Source organism: Myxocyprinus asiaticus, chromosome 5 (assembly GCF_019703515.2).
Source record: "Myxocyprinus asiaticus isolate MX2 ecotype Aquarium Trade chromosome 5, UBuf_Myxa_2, whole genome shotgun sequence".
NCBI classification, from domain to species: Eukaryota; Metazoa; Chordata; class Actinopteri; order Cypriniformes; family Catostomidae; genus Myxocyprinus; species Myxocyprinus asiaticus.
The window spans coordinates 8577658-8605085 of NC_059348.1; the positions used below are offsets into that span (position 1 = coordinate 8577658).

A 27428-nucleotide genomic window follows, 5' to 3' on the forward strand; every position below is an offset into this window, starting at 1 on the left:
GCTGGATGATGTCAGGTTTCAGAGATATTTCAGGCTGGACAGGGACCAGTTTGACAGCCTTCTGTCAAAAGTTGGGCTGTTTATTGCGAGGCAGGACACCAACTATCGCCGCGCTATTTGTCTGTAAGCTCTTGGCTATGTGTGATGTGCAGCTGGTAAAAAAAATTGTGTTGTTAAGATAAACGCTGATGGTATAAATGTGTTACCGATTGATCAGGCAGCACGGTTTTGCATGCTATGGCGCCAAAATTAGCATGCAATATATTATATATAATATTATATTAACCATAATATCCACTTCATCAACTCACCTGGCACACCAACAATTTCAGACACCTTTGTCCACGCATCGTTTTTTAAAATGTATATCCCTGTAAGAAAACAGGGACAGATCTTATATAACAGGAAAACCTGCCACGGCAATAATTCGTTTCTCCTTCATTTTGTTTTTGGAGCTGTTGTTTGGTGGGAACCAAAGTTTACACTTTTGTGCTCTCTAGACTTCACTAGAGCGGAGCACTTCTATATTCCAATAGGTTGCCGCCAAATCGCGTCAAAGCTCATTACCATAATGTTGCCCGCACTTCAACTTTCCTCTGACGCCCACAACGCCCAAGACGCGCAGGCCACGGACGCGCCGCTTCTCGCCGCCGAGAGACGCTGGCTGCCATAGAAAATGAATGACTTCCGGTCGATTTGACGCCTCTGGTCCAACGCACCATAAGCGATTCGCAAAGTTACGTTGCTGTTACGTTATTTGGTACGTCACTGCAATGAAAATGGGACTTGCAAAATATGGTCGTCTCAAGCTTGTTAATGTTTTTTATCTAATGCATGCATTACTCATCCTTGTCTCCAGAGGGTGATAACCAGTGAGTATTTCACACAGTTGTGTAGAAATGTGAGATAGAAGAAGAGTGAAGAAGATGCAAGTATTGTTGTATGTTCATGCTGATTTTGTCAATCCATCTAAAGTCCTGATTGAGGAAAGTTCTTTTGTTCAACATCTATGTAAGTTGATAGTAAATATGTTAATATTCGTTTGAGTACCTTTTTTTGTATTTAATTTCTGTTTCTCCAGATCTTGTGAGTAACTGTGCTGTATAATGGAAATGTTTGTTTGATGCAGGATTGTTTGAAACAGCTTTTGATGTCTGTTAAATTGACTTGTATAGTTTGAATAGGGACTTTTTGTGTATGACTGGCCTGTTGGAGACTTTTATTCTTGAGGTTTAATTGGATTATAAAGAACCTGTTATTTATACTCATCATCATTTCATCTTCTCCTTCAAAGCTTGTCTGCATTCATGTATCCACTTTAAATGAGACATTTGAGACTGAACTAGTTTTAATGCCAAATTCTGTTACTTTATTATAATGTAATCTTCAATATGTCAATTTTGTGTTGTGTTTGTTTAAAGTCTGGATTCATGTTTTTGTTGCAAATGATCATCATTAAATATTTGCTCATTTGTTAAAGGTGGTATATAAAGAGGAACAACTGCAAGTGTAACAACTGAAGTTTATTGGCATACTATTACAAAAATGCAGTGTGTTAAAGAAGAGTTTAAAGAGGAGAGTGAAGACATCAGTATTACAGAATCATGCAGAATTAAACATGAAGATACTGAAGAACAAAGAGGTTGGTGTTCATTCTTGATTCTTCATAAAGACTCTTGGGGAACACTGATGCAACAAATCCTCACACACACGCACAAAATAAAACGTTTTCATTATTTTCACATGAGCTTGTGATTTGCTGCAGATGTGTGCCAGACATTTGCAGCTCTTCACCGGTAGTGGTGAACCTGCGGGAACCTTTGGCGACAATGAAGAGTTTGCCGCAAATCTCATTTGCATGTGAAAATAAAGAGTGGCAAGTTTGCCAGAACTCTTAATTTTTGCCAGGTTCATACAGTTCACTAGATCTGGCAGCTGTGGTTAGAAAAGAATAGAAGTGGTAAAATTGTAATTAAATAATAACAAAATCTACTTGAGAATTACAGAACCATCAGCATTTCAAATATCACAATGTAGATATGTGGCCTTTGCTCCTTACTGGCATGAAATTGTATTTCTTTTTTACAAATGTCAATTTATGTTCATTTTTGACTTGACAGAAGTGAAAGAGGAAAGTCAAGAACTGAATGACGTGGAGGAGAAACATCAGTATCGAAAGCTTATTAATGTCAAGACTGGTGATGAATCTTTTAGTGGCTCAAAGACTGAAATTAATTTCTCACAGAAAATAACTCAAAGAACAAGAGCCAAAAACTATTTTATTTGCTCTCACTGTGGAAAGAGTTTCACACAAAAAGAAAACCTTAACGTTCACTTCAAACTTCACACTGGAGAGAAGCCCTTCACATGCCATCAGTGTGGAAAGAGTTTTGCACAAAAAGGAGATCTTACGCGTCACAATAAAATTCACACTGGAGAGAAGCATTTCACCTGTTCTCAATGTGGAAAGAGTTTTACACAAAATGGAAATCTTAAGCGTCACATGAGAATTCACACTGGAAAGAAGCCATTCAAATGCCATCAGTGTGGAAAGAGTTTCAAGCATTCAGACTATCTCACACTTCATCTGCGGTCTCACTCTGGATTAAAGCCATTTAACTGCAATCAGTGCAGCAAGACATTTACATGGCCATCACAACTAAAGGTGCATGTGTCAACTCACACAAATGAGAAGCCTCATGTGTGTTCTTTTTGTGGAAAGAGTTTCGGTACATCAGGAGCCCTGAAATCACATGAGAGAGTGCATACTGGAGAAAAGCCATACCACTGTACTTCATGTGGGAAGAGTTTCACTCAATCAGGTCATCTACTGACTCATATAAAAAAGCATTGTCCAAAACTGTCTTAGTGAGCAATGTTAATTTCAGGGCCAAAATGTATTAAATATAATAAATACAATGTCAGTCAGTTCACTAGATCTGGTTGTTGTTGTCTGAAAGTAATGAAATCATTAGATAAGAGAAACAGATGTAGCTCACTGAATAAATAAAAGGGCAGAAGTGTGAAAGTGGAGGTGCAGAGATTTAGAAATAAGAGATGGGCATTTTCGAGTAATTTTGTAGTCGAGTACTCACTTGATTACTCATAAATAATTTATTAATTAATACAATAAAAAACTCAATAGAAGCATATAGACAAATAAAGACAAAGATATATAAAAAACATAGACCTACGTACATGATGACATCCTTTTTTTTAGTATTATTAATAAATTAAAATGCATGTTAAAATTACCTTATGACACAAACATTACCAAGAACAGTTTCAAAATAAGATAAACAAACTACACTTTTGGGAAAAATATTATAGAATATATTCTTTAAGTAAATTAAAGAACATGCATTCATAAAAATGTAAAACATTAACATTTATTCGTTTGGCAAACGGTTTTATCCAATGCGACATACAAAAGAGGACTAATAAAACATACGCAGTTCATCTTAAGGAGACAGTAATACGAAAAGTGCTGCATTACAAAGTTTCAATTGCATCAGAAAAAACTATCCGAAACAGATTAGAGTGCAACAAGAATGATATATATATATATATATATATATATATATATATATACATACACACACACACACACACACACACTGGTGGCCAAAAGTTTGGAATAATGTACAGATTTTACTGTTTCGGAAGGAAATTGGTACTTTAATTCACCAAAGTGGCATTCAACTGATCACAAAGTATAGTCAGGACATTACTGATGTTAAAAAAAACAGCACCATCACTATTTGAAAAAAGTAATTTTTGATCAAGTCTAGACAGGCCCCATTTCCAGCAGCCATAACTCCAACACCTTATCTTTGAGTAATCATGCTAAATTGCTAATTTGGTACTAGAAAATCATAAGCAATTCATCTTAAGGAGACAGTAATACGAAAAGTGCTGCATTACAAAGTTTCAGTTGCATCAGAAAAAACTATCCGAAACAGATTAGAGTGCAACAAGAATAATATATATATATATATATATATATATATATATATATATATACATATATATATATATATATATATATACATACATACATACATACACACACACACTGGCGGCCAGAGGTTTGGAATAATGTACAGATTTTGCTGTTTCGGAAGGAAATTGTTACTTTAATTCACCAAAGTGCATTTAACTGATCACAAAGTATAGTCAGGACATTACTGATGTTAAAAAAACAGCACCATCGCTATTTGAAAAAAGTTATTTTTGATCAAATCTAGACAGTCCCCATTTCCAGCAGCCATCACCCCATCACCTTATCCTTGAGTAATCATGCTAAATTGCTAATTTGGTACTATCAAATCACTTGTCATTATATCAAACACAGCTGAAAGCTATTTGATTCTTTAAATTAAGCTTAACATTGTCTTTGTGTTTGTTTTTGAGTTGCCACACTATGAAATAGACTGGCATGTCTTAAGGTTTATATTAGGTCAAAAATGGCAAAAAAGAAACAGCTTTCTCTAGAAACTCATCAGTCAATCATTGTTTTGAGGAATGAAGGCAATACTTGAAATTCCCAAAAAACTGAAGATTTCATACAAATGTGTACACTACATTCAAAGACAAAGGACAACTGGCTCTAACAAGGACAGAATGAGATGCGGAAGGCCCAGATGTACAGCTAATCAAGAGGATAAGTACATCAGAGTCTCTAGTTTGAGAAATAGACAACTCACATGTCCTCAGCTGACAGCTTCATTGAATTCTACCCACTCAACACAAGTTTCATGTACATCAGTAAAGAGAAGACTCATGGGTGCAGGCATTTTGGGAAGAATTGCAAAGAAAAAGCCACTTTTAAATCAGAAAAACAAAAAGAAAATGTTAGAGTGGGCAAAGAAACAGATATTGGACAACAGATAATTGGAAAAGAGTGTTATGGATCTTAACCCCATTGAGCTTTTGTGAGATCAGCTAGACTGTAAGGTGCGTGAGAAGTGCCTGACAAGACAGCCACATCTATGGCAAGTACTACAGGAAGCGTGGGGTGAAATGTCACCTGAGTATCTGGACAAACTCACAGCTAGAATGCCAAGGATCTGCAAAGCTGTCATTGCTGAACATGGAGGATTTTTTGATGAGAACACTTTGGAGTAGTTTAAATTTTTTTTTCAAATTGTAATAGTAATTTTTCACATAATTAATGTCCTGACTATTCATTGTGATCATTCGAATGCCACTTTGGTGAATAAAAGTACCAATTTCTTTCCATAAGAGCAAAATCTGTACATTATTCCAAACTTTTGGCTGCCAGTGTACGTATCTCTTGTCTGGAATGAACAACGGTAGCCATTACAAAATTTGGAACTTGAAGTGAAGGTGAAAAATAATTTTCTCTTTTTTTCCCCAATCTCTACATCCTAAAGCTTTCTGTATAAAACTTCCCATGTCTTAATATTCTCCTCCCTATTTGCCAGAGAAATATGGGGCATTACTTCCCTGAAAGGATGTTGTTGTTTTGAAAGTTGTACAGAAATGCCTATGTATTCAACACCAAGAAAGACATCACCTAAAACCAAACACTCTCTATTGGATCCTGGGAACCAATCCTTTTTGTAGGATAAGTCTGAACCCGTATGGGAGAACGGGCTTGTACAATGCAAAAATTCAGGCAATTCCCAATCAGCTAAATCCAGTGTCTCATACAATTAACGATGAACATCTGGTTTGATAATATTCCATGAATAAAAACATGGGGAAATTATTTTCAATGAATAAAGCCCAATTTCAGAGCTTGAAATTTGTAAACCCTGTTCTGAACAATCGATTTGAATATTCAGTCGTCCTAAAAGATCCCTACCCATTAGATTTTACTGGGCAGTGCTCTGACAGGAGGAACCTGTGTCTGAGTGAACTATTTCCCAATTTTGTGATGATTGGTTTGGAAAAATATTCAGTGAGTGGAAGACCAGAGGTGTTACAATCGAGTCTGAGCTGGGTTTAAGAGGCAAAGAGCCCTTTGACAACACTGAACAGGTGGCACCTGTATCGACAACAAACATCATATTTTTACCATAAACAGAAAGCTCAATGTATGGGTCTTTCTTCAAATTGTGGGTCAATTTTGGTGCTTGAAGTACACATTGACTTTCAGTTTCACATTGTTCACCAGCCCATTCCCCCTCCTTATCCTATTTTTGCTGTGGATTGTTCACAGAGAATGTTGGGGCTGTATCCCCCTGAGCTTACTGCTGTCTAATTCAGGGTTTTGTAGACAATCCCTAGCAAAATGGCCATACTGGTTATAGGTATAGCAGGTGCCTGAGGCGCCCTCACCTTTAACGGAGCCTCTGCCACGTCCCCATCCACATCCCCATCCTCCGCATCTACCGTGCCGTCTTTGGCCAATGTTCTGTCCTCCTTGATAATATTTCAACTGCACCGTTTGAAGTGAGTTTTGTGTCTTGGATGTTTATCATGTAGAATGCATTCAGCATGCTTAGCATGGTCCATGAAGAATTGCAGATTCTTGTTTAGCCATTTGATGCAACTGCTCTTGGCCATCTCAGCGATCTTTTTATCTAGTCGATGGTTTCTCTTGTCGAGGTGTCTCTTATGGCATGCTTTAGGCTTTGACTGATGATGAGGAGGCAGAGGTTCCAGCTACAGCACCTTCTGCAAATATGACCGATGGTTCAGGCACAGTGGGCAACTGAGGACGATGGGGAGAAGGAAAAGGAGAAGCAGCAGCTGCATCTGTAAACAAAGACAAACTCACAACAGCATCAATGTCATCTTTTTTTATGCCCATTGTAATACTGGCCATGTTTTTTTCTGTCTATTTTCACCTAAGAGTATTTTCTTAGCCTCATTTTCCCATTTTGCTATTTCATCCAATCCATTTCACCTCTTGTATTCTTGTTCTGCAATAAAGACCTACATTCTTCCAAATGGTAAAGCTTAAGCAAATGGGACCACCTCCGCCGGGTATCCCCCCACAGACCTCCCATTCCCCAGCATGCTCGTCTGCCCTGATCGGGCTTCTGGATGTGTCCGCCGGCTCATGTCACGGCGAGTTCGACCTCTTCTTTGGAGCCCGTGAAAGTGATGAGCTCTCGAGCGCAGCATCGGAGAGCGGGCTTGTCCAGTCGGATGCGGAAGCCTCAGCTGGGCTCCTCCCCTCGGGTGTGGTCGCCCAGTCACAGGCTGTTTATCGTGTTTATCGTGTAGAATGCATTCAGCATGCTTAGCATGGTCCATGAAGAATTGCAGATTCTTGTTTAGCCATTTGATGCAACTGCTCTTGGCCATCTCAGTGATCATTTTATCTAGTCGATGGTTTCTCTTGTCGAGGTGTCTCTTATGGCGTGCTTTAGGCTTTGACTGATGATGAGGAGGCAGAGGTTCCAGCTACAGCACCTTCTGCAAATATGACCGATGGTTCAGGCGCAGTGGGCAACTGAGGACGATGGGGAGAAGGAAAAGGAGAAGCAGCAGCTGCATCTGTAAACAAAGACAAACTCACAACAGCATCAATGTCATCTTTTTTTATGCCCATTGTAATACTGGCCATGTTTTTTTCTGTCTATTTTCACCTAAGAGTATTTTCTTAGCCTCATTTTCCCATTTTGCTATTTCATCCAATCCATTTCACCTCTCGTATTCTTGTTCTGCAATAAAGACCTACATTCTTCCAAATGGTAAAGCTTAAGCAAAGAAAATCTTTATTCACGAGCCAGGGTAGCTACAAGGGTCAGTTCAAAAATACAGAATACTTATTCAACACAATCATACATATACATTTTTAAGAAGACAAAGAATCAACCTACTGATTGGCTAAATACAAAAAGTGATTACCATAGATCCTCATAGCTTCCTTCACCTTACATGGACAAGTTCCTGTTAGAAAATACACATCTTTATCCACACTAGTCTTCCTCAGTACATTCCATAATAAGATTTTTTTTTTTTCACCCTTCGGCTGTGCCTTCTGATAAGACAGTTCCCGATCTGTCACTCACTCGACGTTGTGTCGATGTAGTGACACTAGGGGTCACTCTTGGGAGCCCGAAACACCTCTGGTCTTTGATAAAAGGCCAAGGAAAATTTGCATACCACTCCCCTGAACATACGGGTATAAAAGGAGCTGGTATGCAACCACTCTACAGATTTTCTCTTCGGAGCCGAACGGTCAATGCTCACTGAGCTGAATTCCCACGGCTGTTCATTCACCTCTGCTGGATCTGACAGTGCATTTCAGCAGCTTCTCCCCCCTCTGCACTGGTGCACTGCAGAGAACGCCCCTGGGCACTTCGGCAGAAATAAAAGAGTATATAAAAAATTTTAAAAAAGAGTATATTTCTCTAAAAGAGTGGCACACATGGAATATCTTTTTAAAGACGCATCTTTTTAAAGATGCCTTTCTGTTTGTGTGTTATTCCTGGTTGTGCTCGTTATCCCTCACCTTCTGATGGTCACGATCGCTGTCTTTCGTGTCTGGGCCCTGCCCACACGGAAAAAGCGTTCGTGGATGGGTCATGTACTCATTGCGAGAACATGTCCATGGCAACGATGCGGTCGCGGCTTGCCTTTGTAAGAAAGCAAGCCACCCCAGCGGCTCCCCGCCCCGGTCCTTCTACTCACGGGTCTCCAGGTGCGTAGTGGTTACGACAGACGTCTCCAAAACAGGCTGGGTGCTGTATGCAACGGACATGCAGCCACCGGCTCCTGGACGGGCTCGTGGCTGCGTTGGCACATCAACTGCCTCGAGTTGTTGGCAATTCTGCTCGCCCTGCGGAGGTTTCAGCCGTTGATCCAGGGCAAGCATGTGTTAGTTCGGACTGACAACACGGCAACAGTGGCATATATCAACCGTCAAGGCAGTTTGTGCTCCCGTTTTATGTCATAACTCGCCCGCCGTCTCCTCCTCTGGAGTCAGCAGCACCTCAAGTCGCTGCAGGCCATTCACATCCCGGGCAACCTCAACACTGCAGTGGACACGCTGTCACGACAGGTTACCCTCAGGGGAGAGTGGAGACTCCACCCTCAGGTGGTCCAACTGATTTGGAGTCGATTTGGGCAGGCACAGGTAGACCTGTTCACTTCCCAAGAATCCTCCCACTGCCCGTTCTGGTACGCCCTGACCGAGGCATCTCTCGTTATAGATGCGCTGGCACACAGCTGGCCCCCTGGACTACGCAAATATGCGTTTCCCTCAGTGAGCCTACTTGCACAGACACTGTGCAAGGTCAGGGAGGATGAGGAGCAGGTCGTCCTGGTAGCACCCTACTGGCCCACCCAGACATGGTTCTCGGACCTCAAGCTCCTCGCGACTGCGGTGGTAGACACGATCACTCAGTATAGGGCCCCCTCTACGAGGCGCCTGTATGCCTTGAAGTTGCATCTGTTCGCTAAGTGGTGTTCTTCCCGACGCAAAGACTCCCAGAGATGCGCAGTTGGATTGGTGCTTTCCTTCCTGCAAGTTAGGTTGGAAGGGCGGCTGTCCCCCTCCACCTTGAAGGTGTATGTAGCCGCTATAGCGGCACACCACAGTGGATGGTAAGTTCTTAGGGAAGCACGACCTGATCATCAGGTTCCTGAGAGGCGCCAGGAGGTTGAATCCCTTCGGGGTCTACAGGGAGCCCCTTTTGAGCTCCTGCAGTCAGCTGAGCTTAAGGCACTCTCTTTGAAGACTGCCCTCCTGACTGCACTCACTTCCATCAAGAGGGTACTGCAAGTGTTCTCTGTCAGCGAAATGTGCCTGCAGTTCGGTCCGGGCTACTTTCAAGTGATCTTGAGACCCCAACCTGGCTATGTGCCCAAGGTTCCAATGACCCCTTTTAGGGATCAGGTGGTGAACCTGCAAGCGCTGCCTCAGGAGGAGGCAGACCCAGCCCTGACGTTGCTGTGTCCGGTGTGCACTTTACGCATCTATTTGGATCGCACGCAGAGCTTTAGAGTCTCTGAGCAGCTCTTTGTCTGCTTTGGTGGACAGAGGAAAGGATGCGCTGTCTCCAAGCAGAGGATCGCCCACTGGTCATTGATGCCATAACAATGGCATATCACGGCCAGGACGTGCCACCCCTGGCAGGGCTACGAGCCCATTCTACCAGGAGTGTGGCGGCCTCCTGGGCCTTGACCAGTGGCGCCTCTCTAACAGACATTTGCAGAGCAGCGGGCTGGTCAACACCCAACACCTTTGCGAGGTTCTAAAATCTCCGGGTGGAACCGGTTTCGTCCCGTGTTGTGGCAGGCACAAGCAGGTAAGTCTGGGACAACTGGCCGAGTGTATCGCTTGCGCATAGCGCCTTTCACCTCCCCTGAGCTGAAGACGTGCGCTGTTGACTAGTGTTCACAAACTGTGTTCACAAACTGTGTTCCCTGGATGATTTTCTCTGAGCCCTGTGGCCGGCTCAGTACATGTGCTAACTAAGCCCTGTACTGGGGTAGGTGCTCCGCATGTGTTGGTTCCCCATAGGTAACCCCATGCGACGTATATCTTCCGATTATTCGTTTCGCTGTTGGTATGCCCCAGTCACCATGTTTGTAGAAACTCCTCCCCCATAGGGTAGGACCTACCATGGGACTTCTCCACATGACATACTTCCAACAAAGCTCGGCAAGACCATGTGATGTATTTCCACTCAAAATACTGCCCCAACCCCTGTGGTCTCCGCGGTGTCTTCCCCTTGGGAGGGACATCCCCCTGACGTAGACCTGGTGGCCCCAGTCAGTTAACTCTTTTTTTGGGGAGAGAAAAAAAAAAAAAAGGATAACAGGCCATGACTGGGCTAGCCTGTCTCTATCTTTTGGGCAGTCGACTTGTCCCCGATGGGCTGTTTGACTCTCATAACAGCGTTAGGGAAGGTTACATGTCGGCCTGGTGCGCTGGCTACGAGGCACACAGTGGTCTGCCCGTCACACACCGCCAGTTCACATAACACAGTTCAGCCAGTTGTGGCGTTTCGTATAGGGACCCCTAGTGTCACTACAGCGACACAACGTCGAGTGAGTGACAGATAGGGAATGTCCTGGTTACTTGCGTAACCTCCGTTCCCTGATGGAGGGAACGAGACGTTGTGTCCCTCCTGCCACAACACTGCACTACCCGCTGAAATGGCCGGGACCTTGTCTCGGCTCCTCAGCACAAAACCTGTATGAATGGTTGCATACCAGCTCCTTTTATACCCTTATGTTCGGGGGAATGGTATGCAAATACCACTCGCCAATTTTCATTGGCCATTTATCAAAGACCAGAGGTGTTTTGGGCTCCCAAGTGTGACCTCTAGTGTCACTACATCGACACAACGTCTCATTCCCTCCATCAGAGAACGGAGATTACGCAAGTAACCAGGACGTTTTCTGCCTCCCTTTTCTCTCTGGAACAAATTGGCCTTGGCTGACATAGTTACACAAAGAAAGATTTTTTTTTTAAGCATGCTAGTCTCTATCAGTTCAACATGACATTTGAACATGTTTGGTTTAGTTACAGAAAGCAATTTACAGTTTATTGAAAGTTATGATGAAAAAGAAACGGAGCATAATGAAAATTAATTTTACACAATGGTCAATTAGCGTGTTACAAACCAACAGTACCGCCCATAGAATATCTATGGTACCGCCACGTTATGCTATTTTATGCTAAGCTTGTAGGCTCCCTTGGTAGAAGGGATCTGGTGTGTGTTTGTTGTGCAGTGTGTGTCAGTGTAACGACTCCGGGTGGAGACATTACAAAGGTTCCACCCATCCAACAAGTGTTTATACTGGTTAATGTTGTATTAACGATAATGTGTTAATCGCGATTAAGATTTTTTTTTTTAAACGATAGATGTGCCATCGAACATCGTAAGGCCATCATCAAGTGGAGAAAACAGGGCACCACAATGACATTCCAAAGAACAGGATGCCCATCAACAATTGATGAAAAAAAAACAAAAGAAAACTAATCAGGGAGGCTGCAAAGGGTTCTACTGCAACATTAAATGAGTTGCAAGAATATCTGTCAAGGACTGGTCTCTTGTTGCATGTCAAAAATATTCTGTATTCTCCATATTTTTGGGCTTTAGAGTATGGTGGCAAAATGGAAGGCATTACTCACAATTTTGTTATCCTGTCACCCAAAACCTTATGGCAAAATGTTTAATGGTCTGATGAAACCAATATAGAACTTTTTAGTCATAATTTTAAAAGGTATGTTTGGCTCATAAACGAGACTGCTCATCACCCAAACAACACCATGCCCATATGTGGTATTAACTGCTATTATCGATTAGACCCTGTCGTTTATGATTATTGTAAACAGCTTGGGATTACTAGACGTCCGAGCTATGTTCACCGTTCTGTGAAACATCATTGGAATTTACATTACTCATCTCCTACTTCTGGTCATCCTGCTCTAACCTCAGATTGTCTGCATCATGCACTTCTTATCATGGAGTTAATGTTGGCTCGCTACTAACCCCAGTCAGACTTGAATGAGTCAGTAGGCCTGCTATGGACTGTGTGTCCTCATGTAATACTGGTGCTCTTTTAAACTGTTGCAGGTTGACTGGTGAAGGCAGTATGCTCAGAGATGTTATTATTGACAATAACTTGGACATACTCTTCTTAACTGAAACTTGGCAAACAGCAAATGATTACATGGAACTCAACCTGATGACACTGGAGGGCTACACCTTCCTTGCTAAGACCCGACTCCAAGGCAGTGGTAGTGACTTAGCAGTTGTCCACCGACATAGCATTAAATCGTATAGCATATTAGACTGTTAGGGCATACCCTGTTGCTTGTAATTCTAATCTATAGACCACCTAATAGACACCCAAGCTTACTTTCTGACCTCAGTGAATTGCTTACTCTAGCCTGTGCATCACATAAAACAGTGATAATTTTGGGAGATTTTAATATCCATGTTGACACTAACTCAACTGCTTCTAATGAGTTTGAGTCTGTACTTGATTGTTTCAATCTCAATCAGCATGTACATTTTCCTACTCACTGTCATGGCCACACTTAGGATTTGGTATGTTCCTCTGGGCTTAACAATCTTTCTGTGTTGGAATGGTTTGGATGGTTTTTCTGATCATAAGCTCATTAAGTTTAGTTTCAGCTGTTATCTTTTTAAGTCTTGTAGCAAAAAACAGATATCGTATTGTAATATAAAATCTATCAATCTGTCGTCTTTCACTGATTCTATCTGCAATTCTGTACTCACATCTTCTATAAACATATCCTGCCTTGATGAAATGCTTTCTTTATACAATGCAAAAATTACCTCCATCTTAGATGACTATGCACCTGTTAAGTGTAGCCTGGTTCCTTCCCCTTATTCCTCTCCTTGGTATACTCCTGAATTGCGGGCTATGAAAGCAAAGGGTTGACGTCTGGAATGACTCGTCAAGAAAACTGGTTTGACTGTTCATTCTGTGGCTCTCTCTGATCATCTTGTCCAATACAAGGCTTCTCTTAACAGTGCACGGGCAAACTATTTTTCTTCCATTATCAAACTGTAAACCTAAAACTCTCATTTCCATGTTTAATAAACTTACACAGTCTCCATCACTGTCTCCACCTGCATCTGTTGAGCTATGTGAATCAATTCTCCAGTTTTTCAAAAACAAAACTGACTCAATCTGGGTCCATTTTAACCCTTCTGAGGCTACTGAGTATTTTTAATTTTTTCACATCCACTTGGTCACCAGACATACTTCTTTTTCCCATACCACCCTGTCTTATGTTGCAACATGCCATTTTGACCCTGCACCAACTTCTCTCCTTAAATGTTCTCTTCATGCTATCACTACTTCTTTTCTCTCACCTGATGAATACATCACTTGCTTCTGGTATTGTTCCATTAGCTTTGAAAACAGCTGCTGTCTCCCCTATGGAGGCATTGGAGATGGTAAATGTTTGGATTTGGGGAGGTGGTTATATACGATTTTTTGATCACTTTGTTATTTTAATCGTTTTTTTATTTTTATTTGTATTATTATTATTTTTATTGTAAAGTGCATTTTGAATTTATAAATGTTTTTTGTTTGTTTTTCGTGTTTCAATAAATGAATTTACTTTTTAAAGCAAAATCAATAAAGCAAAAATATGCACCAGCCCTTGGAAAGGGAGTCGACAATATAATCGGATATCACAATATTTGTTAAGACAATTATCGATAAAATATTTTTTACATATCACCCATCCCTTCTGGAGGGTATCAAGTACTAATTGTGTCAATATTAGAATCTCCTCAATGTTTTTTCAAAGGACTTCATCAGCAATAAAGTGAGTGCCACTAGCCTGTAATCATTAAGAGACTGTGGAGACATTTTCTTAGCTACTGGAACAACAACATAATCTTTCCCAATACGTGGGACCTTAGAAAGCCAGAGTGATTTATAGAAAATAAATGATAAAATGTCTGAGAGCTGCTCTGCGCAGTTTCTCAGCAGTCTACCTCTAATAAGATCAGGGCTCTTTTTAACCTTGACCTGACTAAAATATTTACATATACCAGCTATGTTGACTTGATACTTATCCTTAGTACAGGGGAATTCAGTTAAAGAGGTCCAGTCTCTACATTTCCTTCCCAGCAAAGGTCCAGATAATAATACATAGCTTACATGGTCTCAGTAGTCAAATGGCTATGAAATTATATATTATATTTTTTTTAATAGTTTTTATAACTTTTCACATTGGCAGCAATTTTACTTTGTAAATAAATCCTAAATGGTCAAAATAGATAAAAGATTAGATCAACAGGTAGTTTTGAAGCAGAATGATAGCAGTCCAGTTTTTGTATTTAAATATTTTCACTTTCAGAATATACAGCTCTGGAAAAAACCACTCCAAATGTTTCTTAAATCAGCATCACTACATGTATGGCAGCCATTCCATCCCAGTGTCTGTTGAATTCCTGCTTGATAAAATGGCATAAAATTGCTCAACAGCAATGTGAAGAACTGGTGGAAAGCATGCAAAGATGCATGAAAGCTGTGATTGAAAATCAGGGTTATTCCACCAAATATTGATTTCTGAACTCTTCTAAGTTAAAACATTAGTATTGTATTGTGAACATTAGAATATGAACTTGTCTTTGCATTATTCGAGGTCTGAAAATAATGCATCTTTTTTGTTATTTTGACCGGTTGTCATTTTCTGCAAATAAATGCTCTAAATGACGATATTTTTATTTGGAATTTGGGAGAAATTCTGTCAGTAGTTTATCGAACAAAAATTTTCATTTGACTCAAACACATATCTATAAACAGTAAATCCAGAGAAACATTTGGAGTGGTCTCTTAAATTATTCCAGAGCTGTATATGAAAGGGACATAGGAAGCCTTTTGACAGATAAAAAATACTGTATGGTGGATTCAGGGGTGTCCCCTGATAGGAAATTTATTACAAAAAAAAATAAAATAAATGGTCCATGGTTTGTTTTTTGGAAATACTATACACATTTTCCATGGAATGACTAATTCCTCACAAAATGTCATCTAAGCAGATGCTATCTCTGTAAGATCATGTAAATCTGTACACAATGTCTTAAATCCCAATCAGTACATTCAAAACAGCCTTTTAGGCTTTAAAATGAGTCATCAGACCACACTTGAAGTAGTCTTTTCTCTGTTTCCCCCCTTTTCAATGCAGATCTGTAACAAGGAGCCAAATAGACAATGTGATGATCAGACATACGGATGGCTCTTAAAATAGACTTGTATACCCCTTTAATAGACCCATAACAGAGATCCAAATACTTCCCGTTCCTCGATGGACATCTTATGTATTGATAAATATGGCTGAGTGATTTTACAATGTTTAAAAAATCGCTTCACAATATTAGGTGCATCAGGTGAAATACTCTGCAGCCGGTGAACTATTCTGCATAAAATGCCTGATGCATTAGCCTTTGGGCCAATATAAACAACTATAGTAAAAATTTGAGGAAGCTCCTGAGGCAAACAAAAAGGTAAAAGAGAAACTCTGCACAAAATTTCCCTCAGAGTCACAGTTTTGCACCAGCGTTCAGTCATGAAAATACATACACCCTCATCTGTCCAACTACAGGGGAACTCCAAAGCCCTCAAATTTGAGGTCTGAGTCTAAATCAAGTTCTTTGAACCAAGTCTCTATCAAAGAAATAACACATGCTGTTTACGCAGCCTCTGACACACACTCATGGTTAAGGGTGTAACAATTCACTCCTTTTCTCGGTGCATCGTTAACTGTTCCTGCCGATTCATATGCATCAATCTTAAAATATGATTTTTGAATCGAGAATCATTTGTTTTGATCAATAATTTATTTAAACCGTTAAAAATCGAATGAATCTTGATTCAGCAAATGGGTATACAATATTTTAGAATAAATACTAAATTAGTTACATGTGCGATTTAAATGAGACATGCACAGCTTCATTCTCTAGTGCATTACGGTGCGTGCGCCCTCACAGCTCTCCCCTCAGACACGCGCTGCACTCTTCCATTGCCCTTCACAGAATCACACCTGCTCTCTGTTCCATCTGTAACTCTCACTGAAACTTTTCCTGAGCAGCTTTCCGAGTCTTTCAATCAGCTTCTGATGTCTCCTCCAGATGGCCACCATCTTATGAGCAAATGACAGCTTGCAACAGCACTCTTTTTAAACACGCTAAAACCATTAGATTCAGCTGCCAACTCACTCCGTGGCCACTAAATGGTCAGAAATTAAGTGGAGCTTGAGGCAAAATGGCATTAAAATCATACAAATTATGTGGGGGCAAAACATTTCCTCATAATGAATTCTTCTGTTTTTTTATTTGTAACCTCTGATATAGTTGATGTTGATGTAATTTTTAGGGTAAGATGTAATACATTTCAGCCTGAAGAATTTGTATTAATGATTTGATTAAATTGACATTTTGGCATAGAAGGGGGGCATAAAACTGGGTGAGAAACGACTAAATATTTAAGTCCTTTTTTACTATTAATCTCCACCTTTGACCAGCCCCAACCAGTAGGTGGCTAAATGTGAAAGTGAAAGTAACTTCCACACTAGTGTAGAAATCTACCTTACCTTATCGCTTCAGAAGATATGGATTTAACCACTGGAGTCATATGGATTACTTTTATACTGCCTTTTAGACCTTCAAAGTTTAGGTCACCATTAGGTATATATAGAATAAAGAAAGTCATACACATCTGGGATGGCATGAGGGTGAGTAAATGATGAAAGAAGTTTCATTTTGGGATAACTATCCCTTTAACTCAATACTGTTATGTTGGGCATGATATTTTGCATAAAATACTTTATGATGGCAAAATACTCTATCAAGGCAAAATACTCTGAATAGGCTACTTTAAAATGCTACAGTCTCAATGACTGATGTTTAATGTTTGTGTAAGCATATGTGTTGTGGTGTGCTGCGCATTTGACCGGCAGACATCAATTAAAGTACATATCATGTAAAAGCAGCTTTGGACTATAAGTCGCAGGACCTCTAGGAAATTAGGATGATGAAAACATAAATAAATAAACACAATCAGAAAATACGGTAGGTAGGCCTTTATTTTTTGACATGGTAATATTACTTCCAAAATAGGAAAACAATCAGGTTAATGTTTATTGACTTTAAAATACTGATCAGTGATGATAGAAATGTAAAGGTCAGTGTAATGCAAATCCTTTTATTAAATTAAGACAAATGGTTGGAAATGAAGTGTTCTAATATATATAACATGCCATGTTCTGAAATATAATGTTTTGTTAAAATTTGATATTAAATGAAAGTTAATGTCTTTTTTTGTGATAATTATTTTATTTATTTATTTTTTATTATAATTTTTTTGCAATGAAAATATTGAAATGGTAATATAATGATATTACGCAAATGAAGGTATTATTAAATAAAAGTAAAAAACTGGTGGTTTCAGTTTGTCAGGGTCCTTGAGACTGCTTTTGAATATGATGGGGGGGGTCCAGTACTCCAAAACTTTGAGAACCACTGAACTAAAGTCTATATGAATTTTTCTGCTTTCTCTGCAGAGTCTACTAAATAAGGATTCAAGAGTATATACTGTAAAGCTCTGCTAATATATTTTAGGAATGTTGGGCCTCATGTATTCAGATAGAAGACAAAGGCAGGCCTAACAGTCATAAAAACATAACTCAAGCCCCCACCTTCCAAGTCGTAAATTTTACTGATAAAAATTGCGCCAAAATCAAACAAAGGGAGTCCAAAACAGACTACAAATCCATGAAGCCTTGCTCACTGGAGGATCGAATTCTCAACTCCTATTGGATGAGGCACACAACAGAACGTCCCTCAAACATGACATCATCAGGAGTTCAAATAATTCTGAAATGCTTCCAGAATTCGCTTCAAGCGACTTAGTTCACCGAGCTTTTTGCTGCTCTTCGGTGCAACCTTGTGGCATAAGGAAGTAATGTCCGACTTGAAACTGTAGCCATACAATCTCTATCTCGCTGGACGAGTTGAGATTACTCTGTGTTCAACCAAATACTCTAACGGATCCGAAGGAGACCGCCGAGCAATTCGCATCTTCACCCGTTTGCCTACAGAAGTGAAGAGATTAAAGATTTCTCTTCCATCTTCAATCAAGTCGACATTTCTGAGTTCTCCGCCAGCCCGCCGAGAATCAACAGCCGTACCGCCCGCCAACAGAGCGAGGAAACGGCCTCCCGTCATCACCCGAGCCTCAAGGAACCGGGTCAAAGTTAAAGGACGGAGGAAAACACATTCTACCTGTGTCCTCATGCGATTCAAGTAAGAGGTTACGTCTGGGCAGAGATAGAATATTATAGTGTGTTATTCTTGTGTTTCAAGGTTTTTGCTTGTACAGTTTACGGACAGCCATGTCCGCTCATTATTAATACTCAGGGTATTATCACAAATTTGTTTTGCTATATTGTGGTCCAGCCAAATTGGATTGTGCAATTTTGCCATCGCGGGCGAAACAGAAACTGAGTTCATCCATTAAAGAGTCAAATAACGCAGGAATTTTACGAGCCCTGCTCGTAAAACCGTGTCTCTGAGTGATGAGCACAGCTGCTTTCTCTCCAGCTATCGCGAAATCAGCTTTCGGGCTGTCGCTTAATCATCTCTCTCTCTCTCTCTCTCACTAACCACACTGACACACACACACACACTGTCACACACACACACCTTATGTGTTATAGGATTATTTTTATTTCCATATCTAATCATATCACTGTTTAGTTTGTAGTTGTAAGTCAGAAGTTTATTGACTGCATTGTATTAATTATTAATTGATATTACTGCATAAATAAACTTTGTTTATATTACAAAGAGAAGTGTTTTGGTTCATTTTGGTTTTGCATACACCTGTGTCATGCTGACGGGATGTCAGTGCTCGGATTCAAACCTTCATTCATTGTTTTTTTTCCCGAATATCCCGATTTCCCGATATTCCTCGGATGTCGATTTTCCTAAGAAAACAATCTAATATTGAGACTGTTTTAATATTCGGTTATTAGTCCCTGATTTCAGGGTGGTGCCCTGTCAATGTTAATCCTTATTAATATTCTATTGATTTTTTGATAATTGATAATTATCTTTGATTGAATTTGAATGATCAATAAGCTAGTGTTAATTTTAATTAATGTTTCATCAATGTTAACCATTAACGATTATCTTTGATAACTGTTTTTTTAAAGGATTAAGAAAAGCTAACATTGATTCTCATCAATGTTCTATTGATTTTAATAATTAATAATTATCTTTGATAATGAGCAGGGAGTAATATACTGATGCTTCATGACCTTATCCAAAAGCAGTAATCACCACTTCTAGAGTATCTGCCCCTTTAGGGGGGTGTATGCTACTCCCAAACATAGTACAGAGCAGGTGGCGCAGCTGTAAGTACCTAAAGAACTGAGATCTGGGAATCCTGAAATGTTGGACCAAATTTTCAAAAGATCTCAACACTCCACTCTTATATAGGTCACCGACTGTATTAACTTCCCTCACAATCCACTCTGACCAGCAGAAAGGAGACTTATTAATACGTAATTTTGGGTTCAGCCATATGCTCGAGGCAACATTTAAATAAATGTCTGAATTAAACACTCTGGACCCTTTTGTCCATACTGCGTGCAAATGCGAGATAAAGGGATGTAACTTAACTTCTCCAGTTAGTTTAATAGAAAGGCTTTGCAATGACAAAATAGGGGCAAGAACTTCCTGTTTAATACCAAACCAGGGAGGGGCTCTCTCAGGTGGAAGTGACCAATGAGCCAAATGAGACCGAATGCATAATAATAAAACAAAATCTTGGATAGGCCTAGCCCACCTTTGTCAACCGGCCTATGTAACTTATTGAAATGTAATCTGGGACCCTTACCATTCCAAAGTAAGGATTTCGCTATGCTATCAGATTGCTTGAAAAAAGAGAGGGGGACATCTACAGGGAGAGACTGTAGCAGGTAGTTGAATTTTGGAATACAATTAATTTTAAAAACATTAACCTTCCCAATCATAGATAAATGTAATGAAGCCCACCTGCCCACATTGCTCGAAAACCTTTTTATTAAGGGATCAAAATTAACTCTAACTAAATCACACAAATTTGCTAGGAATAAAATGCCCAAATATTTAATACCCTGTTTGGGCCACTGGAAAGCCCCTGGCTAAAAAAACGTTACTGGGCAGTACGCTGTCAGAGCCAAAGCTTTGGATTTAGACCAATTGACTCTGTATCCTGAGAACCTAGAAAAGGAATTAATAATTCTGTGGAGGCAAGGCATAGCTCTAGTGGTGTTGGAGACGAATAACTAAATATCATCTGCTATCATCGGTTACTTATCAGTGTAATGACTCCCCTGCTCTTGCTTGAGCCAGCACTAAAGAAAAATTGTCCACCCCATATCTTCCCAAATTTTTCAGCTTCCTGCGGGGAAAGATGCATTTCTTGAAGAAACACTATATCATATTTCTTACGCTTAAGAAGAGAAATAACCTTCCTTCTTTTTATGGGGTGCCCCAACCCATTCACATTCCATGTGGAGAGAGACAATCCACTCATATTAGCATTTCACATTTTGACATATTAGAAAAAATACATTGTATGTCAAAAATAAAATTATAAAGACCACATTCCAACATTAGAGCAACAATCAAACCCCGAACTTCCCCCAAAACAAAACAAACAAAAAAAGAAAAATGTGCGCATTAACCCCGCATGTTAACTACGATACTCCATATCCTATAGCTTCTCCTGGGCGCGCTCCAAATCCGCATTGGTCGCTAGCGGATTAGCGGCTAATTCCCTCTCCGATGACTCCAGATAATCAATCCTTCTCGACGTCCCCCATTCTTGTAACCACTTCAGTGAAATTCGTCTCCATGGCAGTGATCGATTGACGTATTACAGCAAGATCCTTCAAGTCAGCAATGACCTTTGTCAGCATTGCCGACAAATTCAACAATTTTCGCCGAATTTCCTGCACTTCACCAGCCAAATCTGCTCCCTGGACCGTGGTTTTGTCAGTGGCATCAGCTTGAGCACGTAAGTGTCTTTTAATGTCTCCAGAGCCTGAAGATTTTGAATTCTTTGTCTTCCTAGAACAGTTAAGGAACAAAGTGTATCAAATCTCACCGGTTTATGACAATAATAGTGTTAAAACTAGCAAAGTGCACAGAGCTCGCCATTCACACGTCCGAACCTCGCATGGCGCCACTCGACTCCCATTGCCAGTGCTTTTAAAGGGGTTGCTTGAATTTCAAAACAAATGTTATCAATAGACGTTAAATTCAGATTTTCAATTCAATATTTTTTATATATAAAATTGTTGAAAGTCTATACAATATGTAACTCATATAGTACATCATAAGTAACTAATTAAATTACAAAAAAATTAAGAGTAATCCTGTGGGGTTGGGGGCGTGGTCATGTGTCTGTCTGCGGGAGAGGGAGAGCAGTAAGGCTTATCACCTGGGCTGTAATTATCATTAACACCTGTCTCTTGTTATAGTAATGGTGGAGGGAGACCTGAAAAGGCCGACAAAGAGCATCAGTCGACGAAAGAGAGGGACCAGAGAGAAACTCTTTCTGTGTGTGTACAACATGATTGAGTGACTCATTTGTGTGTGATTATTTGGGCCACTGAGTGCCCTTTTTGTTTGTGTTTTGTGAACGAAGCTGAAAAGTAATAAAGTACTCATTTAACTGTTTTCACTGCCTCCTGACTCCTCCATTCGCCCTGAGAATACAAATCCCTTCCAAGAAAAAAGTAACTTAATCACAGTAATGCGTTACATTGTAATGGTACTCCCAACACTGATGAAAAGTAAACAGGCCTGCAAATTTGCCAAAATTATACAAGCCCATAATATGTTAGATGAATAAAAAGACCCCTCTTTGTGTTGCTTTTTTATTAGTTTCGTTACATTTGTATTGTAATTGTACCAACTGAGATATTGCATGTTTTAATGTGTGTGCCTTGCTTTATTGTTTATTCATTCTGCTTGAATTGCCATTATAAATGTTTATCTTATTGTGATTCATAATTGAAAAAAATAATAATAATAAATATTAAAGAAGACGTTTCTCATGGGTGCAATATTCATCCTTGTCTCTAGAGGGTGATAACCAGTGAGTATTTCACACAGTTGTGTAGAAATGTGAGATAGAAGAAGAGTGAAGAAGATGCAAGTATTGTTGTATGTTCATGCTGATTTTGTCAATCCATCTAAAGTCCTGATTGAGGAAAGTTATTTTGTTTAACATTTATGTAAGTTGATAATTAAATATGTTAATACTCGTATGAGTTACCTTTTCTGTATTGTTCAATCTCTGTTTCTCCAGATCTTGTGAGTAACTGTGCTGTATAATGGAAATGTTTGTTTGATGCAGGATTGTTTGAAACAGCTTTTGATGTTTGTTAAATTGACTTGTATAGTTTGTATTGGGACTTTTTTTGTGTATGACTGGCCTGTTGGAGACTTTTATTCTTGATGTTTAATTGGAATATATATGACCTGTTCTTGTTTTCATCATCATCATTTCATCTTCTCCTTCAAAGCTTGTCTGCATTCATGTATCCACTTTAAATGAGACATTTGAGACTGAACTATTTTTAATGTCAAATTCTGGGACATGATTTTATTCTAATCTTCAGTATGTCAATTTTGTGTTATGTGTTTGTTTAAAGTCTGGATTCAACTTTTTGTTGCAAATTGTCATCACTAAATATCTAATGAACTATGCATGTGTGAAATTGTTATAATGAGTGTTAAATAATACCCCTTTCAATCTGTGTTATTGTTGAGGGTATTTTAGATGCCATAAAGACATAAACAGAGTAATGGTATTTCCCTACAACAATCAGATGTTGTAAAAATGAAGGAAAGTCATTTTGTTTCTTTTTCTTTATGTCAGATCATCCTACAATTGAAGAAAGAAAAGAAGGTGGTGTATAAAGAGGAATAACTGCAAGTGTAACAACTGAAGTTTACTGGCATACTATTGCAAAAATGCAGTGTGTTAAAGAAGAGTTTAAAGAGGAGAGCGAAGACATCAGTATTACAGAATCATGCAGAATTAAACATGAAGATACTGAAGAACAAAGAGGTTGGTGTTCATTCTTGATTCTTCATAAAGACTGTTGTGCCATATGGACTACTTAAATGGTGCTTTTATGCTTCTTTAATGTCATATTGGAGCTTGACTTTAATGACCATGACACACAATAACACTGAAACTGAAGGAGAACTGAAAAATGTGTTGATGTGCTGATGACCAAAAGAGCGATCACTTCACTTCTGGTAATGTGGACTTTAAAGGTATAGTTCACCCAAAAAATTAGAATTCTCTCAGGCTACGTTCACACGTAGGAGAAATCAGATTTTTTTGGATGCTGTTACTCAAATTCGTTTAAGTTTTTGTAATCTGAACAGGACAAAAACACATTTAGATTTTTACCAGCCTCATCCAAACCACATTCGTCGTTGGTTTGGAATCCGATTAAAATCCGATTTTTCATAATATGTCTCAGTCTGAACGGTCAGATTGGATTTCATGTTGTTTCATCTTTCGTCATTTGCTGGGCGTGATGGCTGTTATAAGTCAGGTTTTGTTACGAGAAAACATACTGCACTCCGAACAGCACCGAAATGCCTTCACAGGGCACTTTGAATTTAATACAGTAATTATGGCCATGAGGGGGAATGGTTAGCTCAGCGAGTATTGATGCTGACTACCACCCCTGGACTTCAAAAGTGAGTTCAGCCTGTTTTATTACACATTTCAGCCATTTGTCATTTATATGTTACAGGGCACGCAAAGCACTGCAAACCTCTTATAATATCACAGACATTGTCTTAACTTACCTCAAGATATGCTTCAAGGTGCAGTAACCCATACCGGTTGTAAGAAACCACAACACGATAAAGTATTGAATGTCACGCGAATACGAGACGCTTGAGAAGCATTTATCACAGGACGCAGGTCCTCGTTTCACTGTCCAACATTTTATGCTTTAATACGGGACACAAAGCCTTCAATACAGGATGTTTCACTCTCTGCTTTAAATACAGGACCCCAAGATAAACAGCATCCGTAAAATGGGCAGCAACAACACTAGCAGCAACAAACATTGCATATGCCATCTCACCCATTTTTAAGCCGTTGTCTGTGAAGAAAGTTCATATTTGGATACTGCCCTCATGAAAATCATAAACAGTGGTAAAACATCCATCGCTAAAATCTCATGCATGGTGAATATACGCAAGTTTGCTGCATTACTATGACAGCTAATGTGGACGTGATGGCAAATGCGACTAGTCTAAACAGAAAAAAATCGAACCTGGCCACATATAACTTGCAGTTTGAACAGTCACTCAAAAAAATCGGATTTGAGGAAAAATCCGATTTTTCCTGCAGTGTGAACAAAGCCATAGTGTCATGTGACTCCCCCATTTATACAATTTTAGCTCTGATCGTATAATAAAATATGAGTTTATGATTACCTTTTCAGGCTTAACATATGAATGACAATCAGATATAAAAGTATAAATTTTTAAATAAAATTATAATTATCAAAATATTTCTAAACTCAAATACAGGGTTGTGAAAAAGTATTTACCCCCTTCCTGATTTCTTGTATTTTTCATACTAAATTCTTTTAGATCTTCAAACGAGATATAACATAAAACTTAGGCAACCTGAGTGAACATATATTATTGAAGCAAAAATGTTATACAACACCTGTATCCCCCTTGTGAAAAACTAACTGCCACCTTAAAATTAATAGCTGGTTGTGCCACCCTTAGCAGAAACAACTGCAACCAAACTCTTCCGATAACTGGAGATCAGTCTTTCACATCGCTGTAGTGGAAATTTAGCCCACTCTTCTTTGCAGAACTGCTTTAGTTTAGCCACATTGGAGGGTTTTTGAGAATTAACTGCCTGTTTAAGGTCCTGCCACAGCATCTCAATTGGGTTCAAGTCAGGACTTTGTCTAGGCCACTCTAAAACTTAAATTTTACTTCACTGGAGCCATTCGGCGGTGGACTTACTCCTATGCTCTGGATCAGTGTCTTGCTGCATAATCCAGTTATGCTTGAGTTTCAACTCACGGACTGATGTCCAAACATTCTCCTTTAGGATTTCTGGTAGAGAGCAGAATTCATGATTCCCTCAATTATTGCAAGTCACTTGGGCCCCGAAGCAGCAATGCATCCCACACCATCACACTACCACCACTATCCTTGACCGTTGGTATGATGTTCTTTTTGTGGAATTCTGTGTTTGATTTACGCCAGATTTAACAGGACCCCTGTCTTTCAAATGGTTTCACTATCGACTCATCATTCCACAGAACATTCTCCCAAAAGGTTTGAGGATCAATCTCCCAGGTCTCTCACAGGAACCATATGCTGTATGCAGATTAGGTGTATTCTTTGTAAACATCAAACGACCAACACAATTACAAGTTTCAAAGGTCTACTTACAACCCCCTAAATTGTAAACCAAATCCAGAATAACATCAAACAACACATCTGAAATAACAATAAAATCGTTTGGTACTTAAGGAGAGATGGCAAAGGAGACAGGGAATCTGTAGTCAGATCTCCCGCACAATTGCTCTGTGTAGTTTTCTCTACCAGGTATGCGATTCTTATTTCTTATGTTTTGATAAATGTTTGAATTTGACTTATTATTGTCTAATTGGAATTGATGAATGTATTATTTTACCTGGTAAATAAATTGTTACATTTGAGTTTATTCTGATTTACTCTGAAATTATTGTCTATAGTAGATAACGTTAAGTCCATGTTTCAGCAAATATACGACCAGGTTAGTAGCAGACTAAAGCTCAGTTCTGAGTGGAGCATGGGGCACACCGACTGAGACTTTAGAGCTCCGACTAACAAATTGGCATTAGTTCAAGTGTACTTAGAGTGTACAGGCTCGATATGGAATTTCCATTTAGGACAACATGAAGTTGATTGACCAACCTAAGTAGTGTGAAGTCTAAACCTCTGGTTATTGTAATATTTTTCTAGCTAAGTGTACATAGGAAACTATGGAATGATTATATAAAGCTATTTTTAACTTGGGTAATGTTGGTCTGTCTTTGTAAATTTTAGCAGTCATCACCTCTGAGTAGAAATAATGTTACTCTAATTAAGTGTCTACTATCTAAGGGGACTAAACAAAATACTTTTAGATAAAAGAGCAAGCATGAGCAGCCATCTAAATAGTAATTAGTCAATTACCTCTGTTTAATGACCAAGACTGGCGAGTTTGTGATCGTGAGATCCGCGTACACGGCCAGCGCGAGACTCTCTAAGCGACATAGGAATCCGAATGAACAAGTACAATATAAAATAAAGAGTTAAATACGATGATCAAATGTTAAACCAAATTGAATAATAATTAAGATTGGAACATTAATATACCCTTGGAAACTTTTATAATTGGAGTCAGATAAAATAAAGGGGGATCATAAAACGAATAATATAGTTATTTAATCGGAATGAAATAACTTAATGTGCACGATAAGACAGAACGCGCAGGAGACCTTCAGCCCCCCCTTACAAGGTGTTGGAGTGATGGTTGCTGGAGTGATGGTCTATTTTTCAAATAGTGATGGTGCTGTTTTTTACATCAGTAATGTCCTGACTATACTTTGTGATCAGTTGAATGCCACTTTGGTGAATTAAAGTACCGATTTCCTTCCGAAACCGCAAAATCTGTACATTATTCCAAACTTTTGGCCGCCAGTGTATGTTTTGGCAAAATTCCATCGAGCATTAATGTTCTTCTGGGTTAGCAGTGGTTTTTGCCTCACCACTCTTCCATGCATGCCATTTTTGGCCAGTGTCTTTCTGATAGTGGATTCATGAACAGTGACTTTATTGATGTGAGAGAGGCCTGCCGTTCCTTGGATGTTATCCTTGTCTTTTTTTGTGACTTCCTGGATGAGTCGTCGCTGCACTCTT

General features: G+C 39.3%; 4 protein-coding genes across 5 annotated transcripts in view; 3 read left to right on the top strand and 1 right to left on the bottom strand.

Moving 5' to 3' along the window:
• The window catches only part of LOC127440833 (gastrula zinc finger protein XlCGF7.1-like), a 226766-nt gene that overhangs the window by 128643 nt on the left and 70695 nt on the right, over positions 1 to 27428 (bottom strand). The window lies entirely within an intron of this gene.
• LOC127440906 (uncharacterized) overlaps positions 1 to 27428 on the top strand; it is a 126683-nt gene that overhangs the window by 46300 nt on the left and 52955 nt on the right. The gene's annotated exons all lie outside the window — the stretch shown is intronic.
• LOC127440795 (gastrula zinc finger protein XlCGF57.1-like) overlaps positions 412 to 27428 on the top strand; it is a 139488-nt gene continuing 112471 nt past the window's right edge. Inside the window, exons 1-3 of the mRNA XM_051697704.1 lie at positions 412 to 760; positions 860 to 1011; positions 1481 to 1642. Of these exons, the coding sequence (XP_051553664.1) occupies positions 1546 to 1642 (97 nt within the window). The 5' untranslated portion in view covers positions 412 to 760; positions 860 to 1011; positions 1481 to 1545. The remainder of the gene's footprint in view (positions 761 to 859; positions 1012 to 1480; positions 1643 to 27428) is intronic.
• LOC127440861 (gastrula zinc finger protein XlCGF8.2DB-like) overlaps positions 23481 to 27428 on the top strand; it is a 142072-nt gene continuing 138124 nt past the window's right edge. The window contains exon 1 of one of the 2 annotated variants that reach the window (XM_051697881.1): positions 23481 to 23553. The gene's annotated coding sequence lies outside the window, so the exon portion shown is untranslated. The remainder of the gene's footprint in view (positions 23554 to 27428) is intronic. The other variant, XM_051697885.1, reaches the window with a different exon arrangement.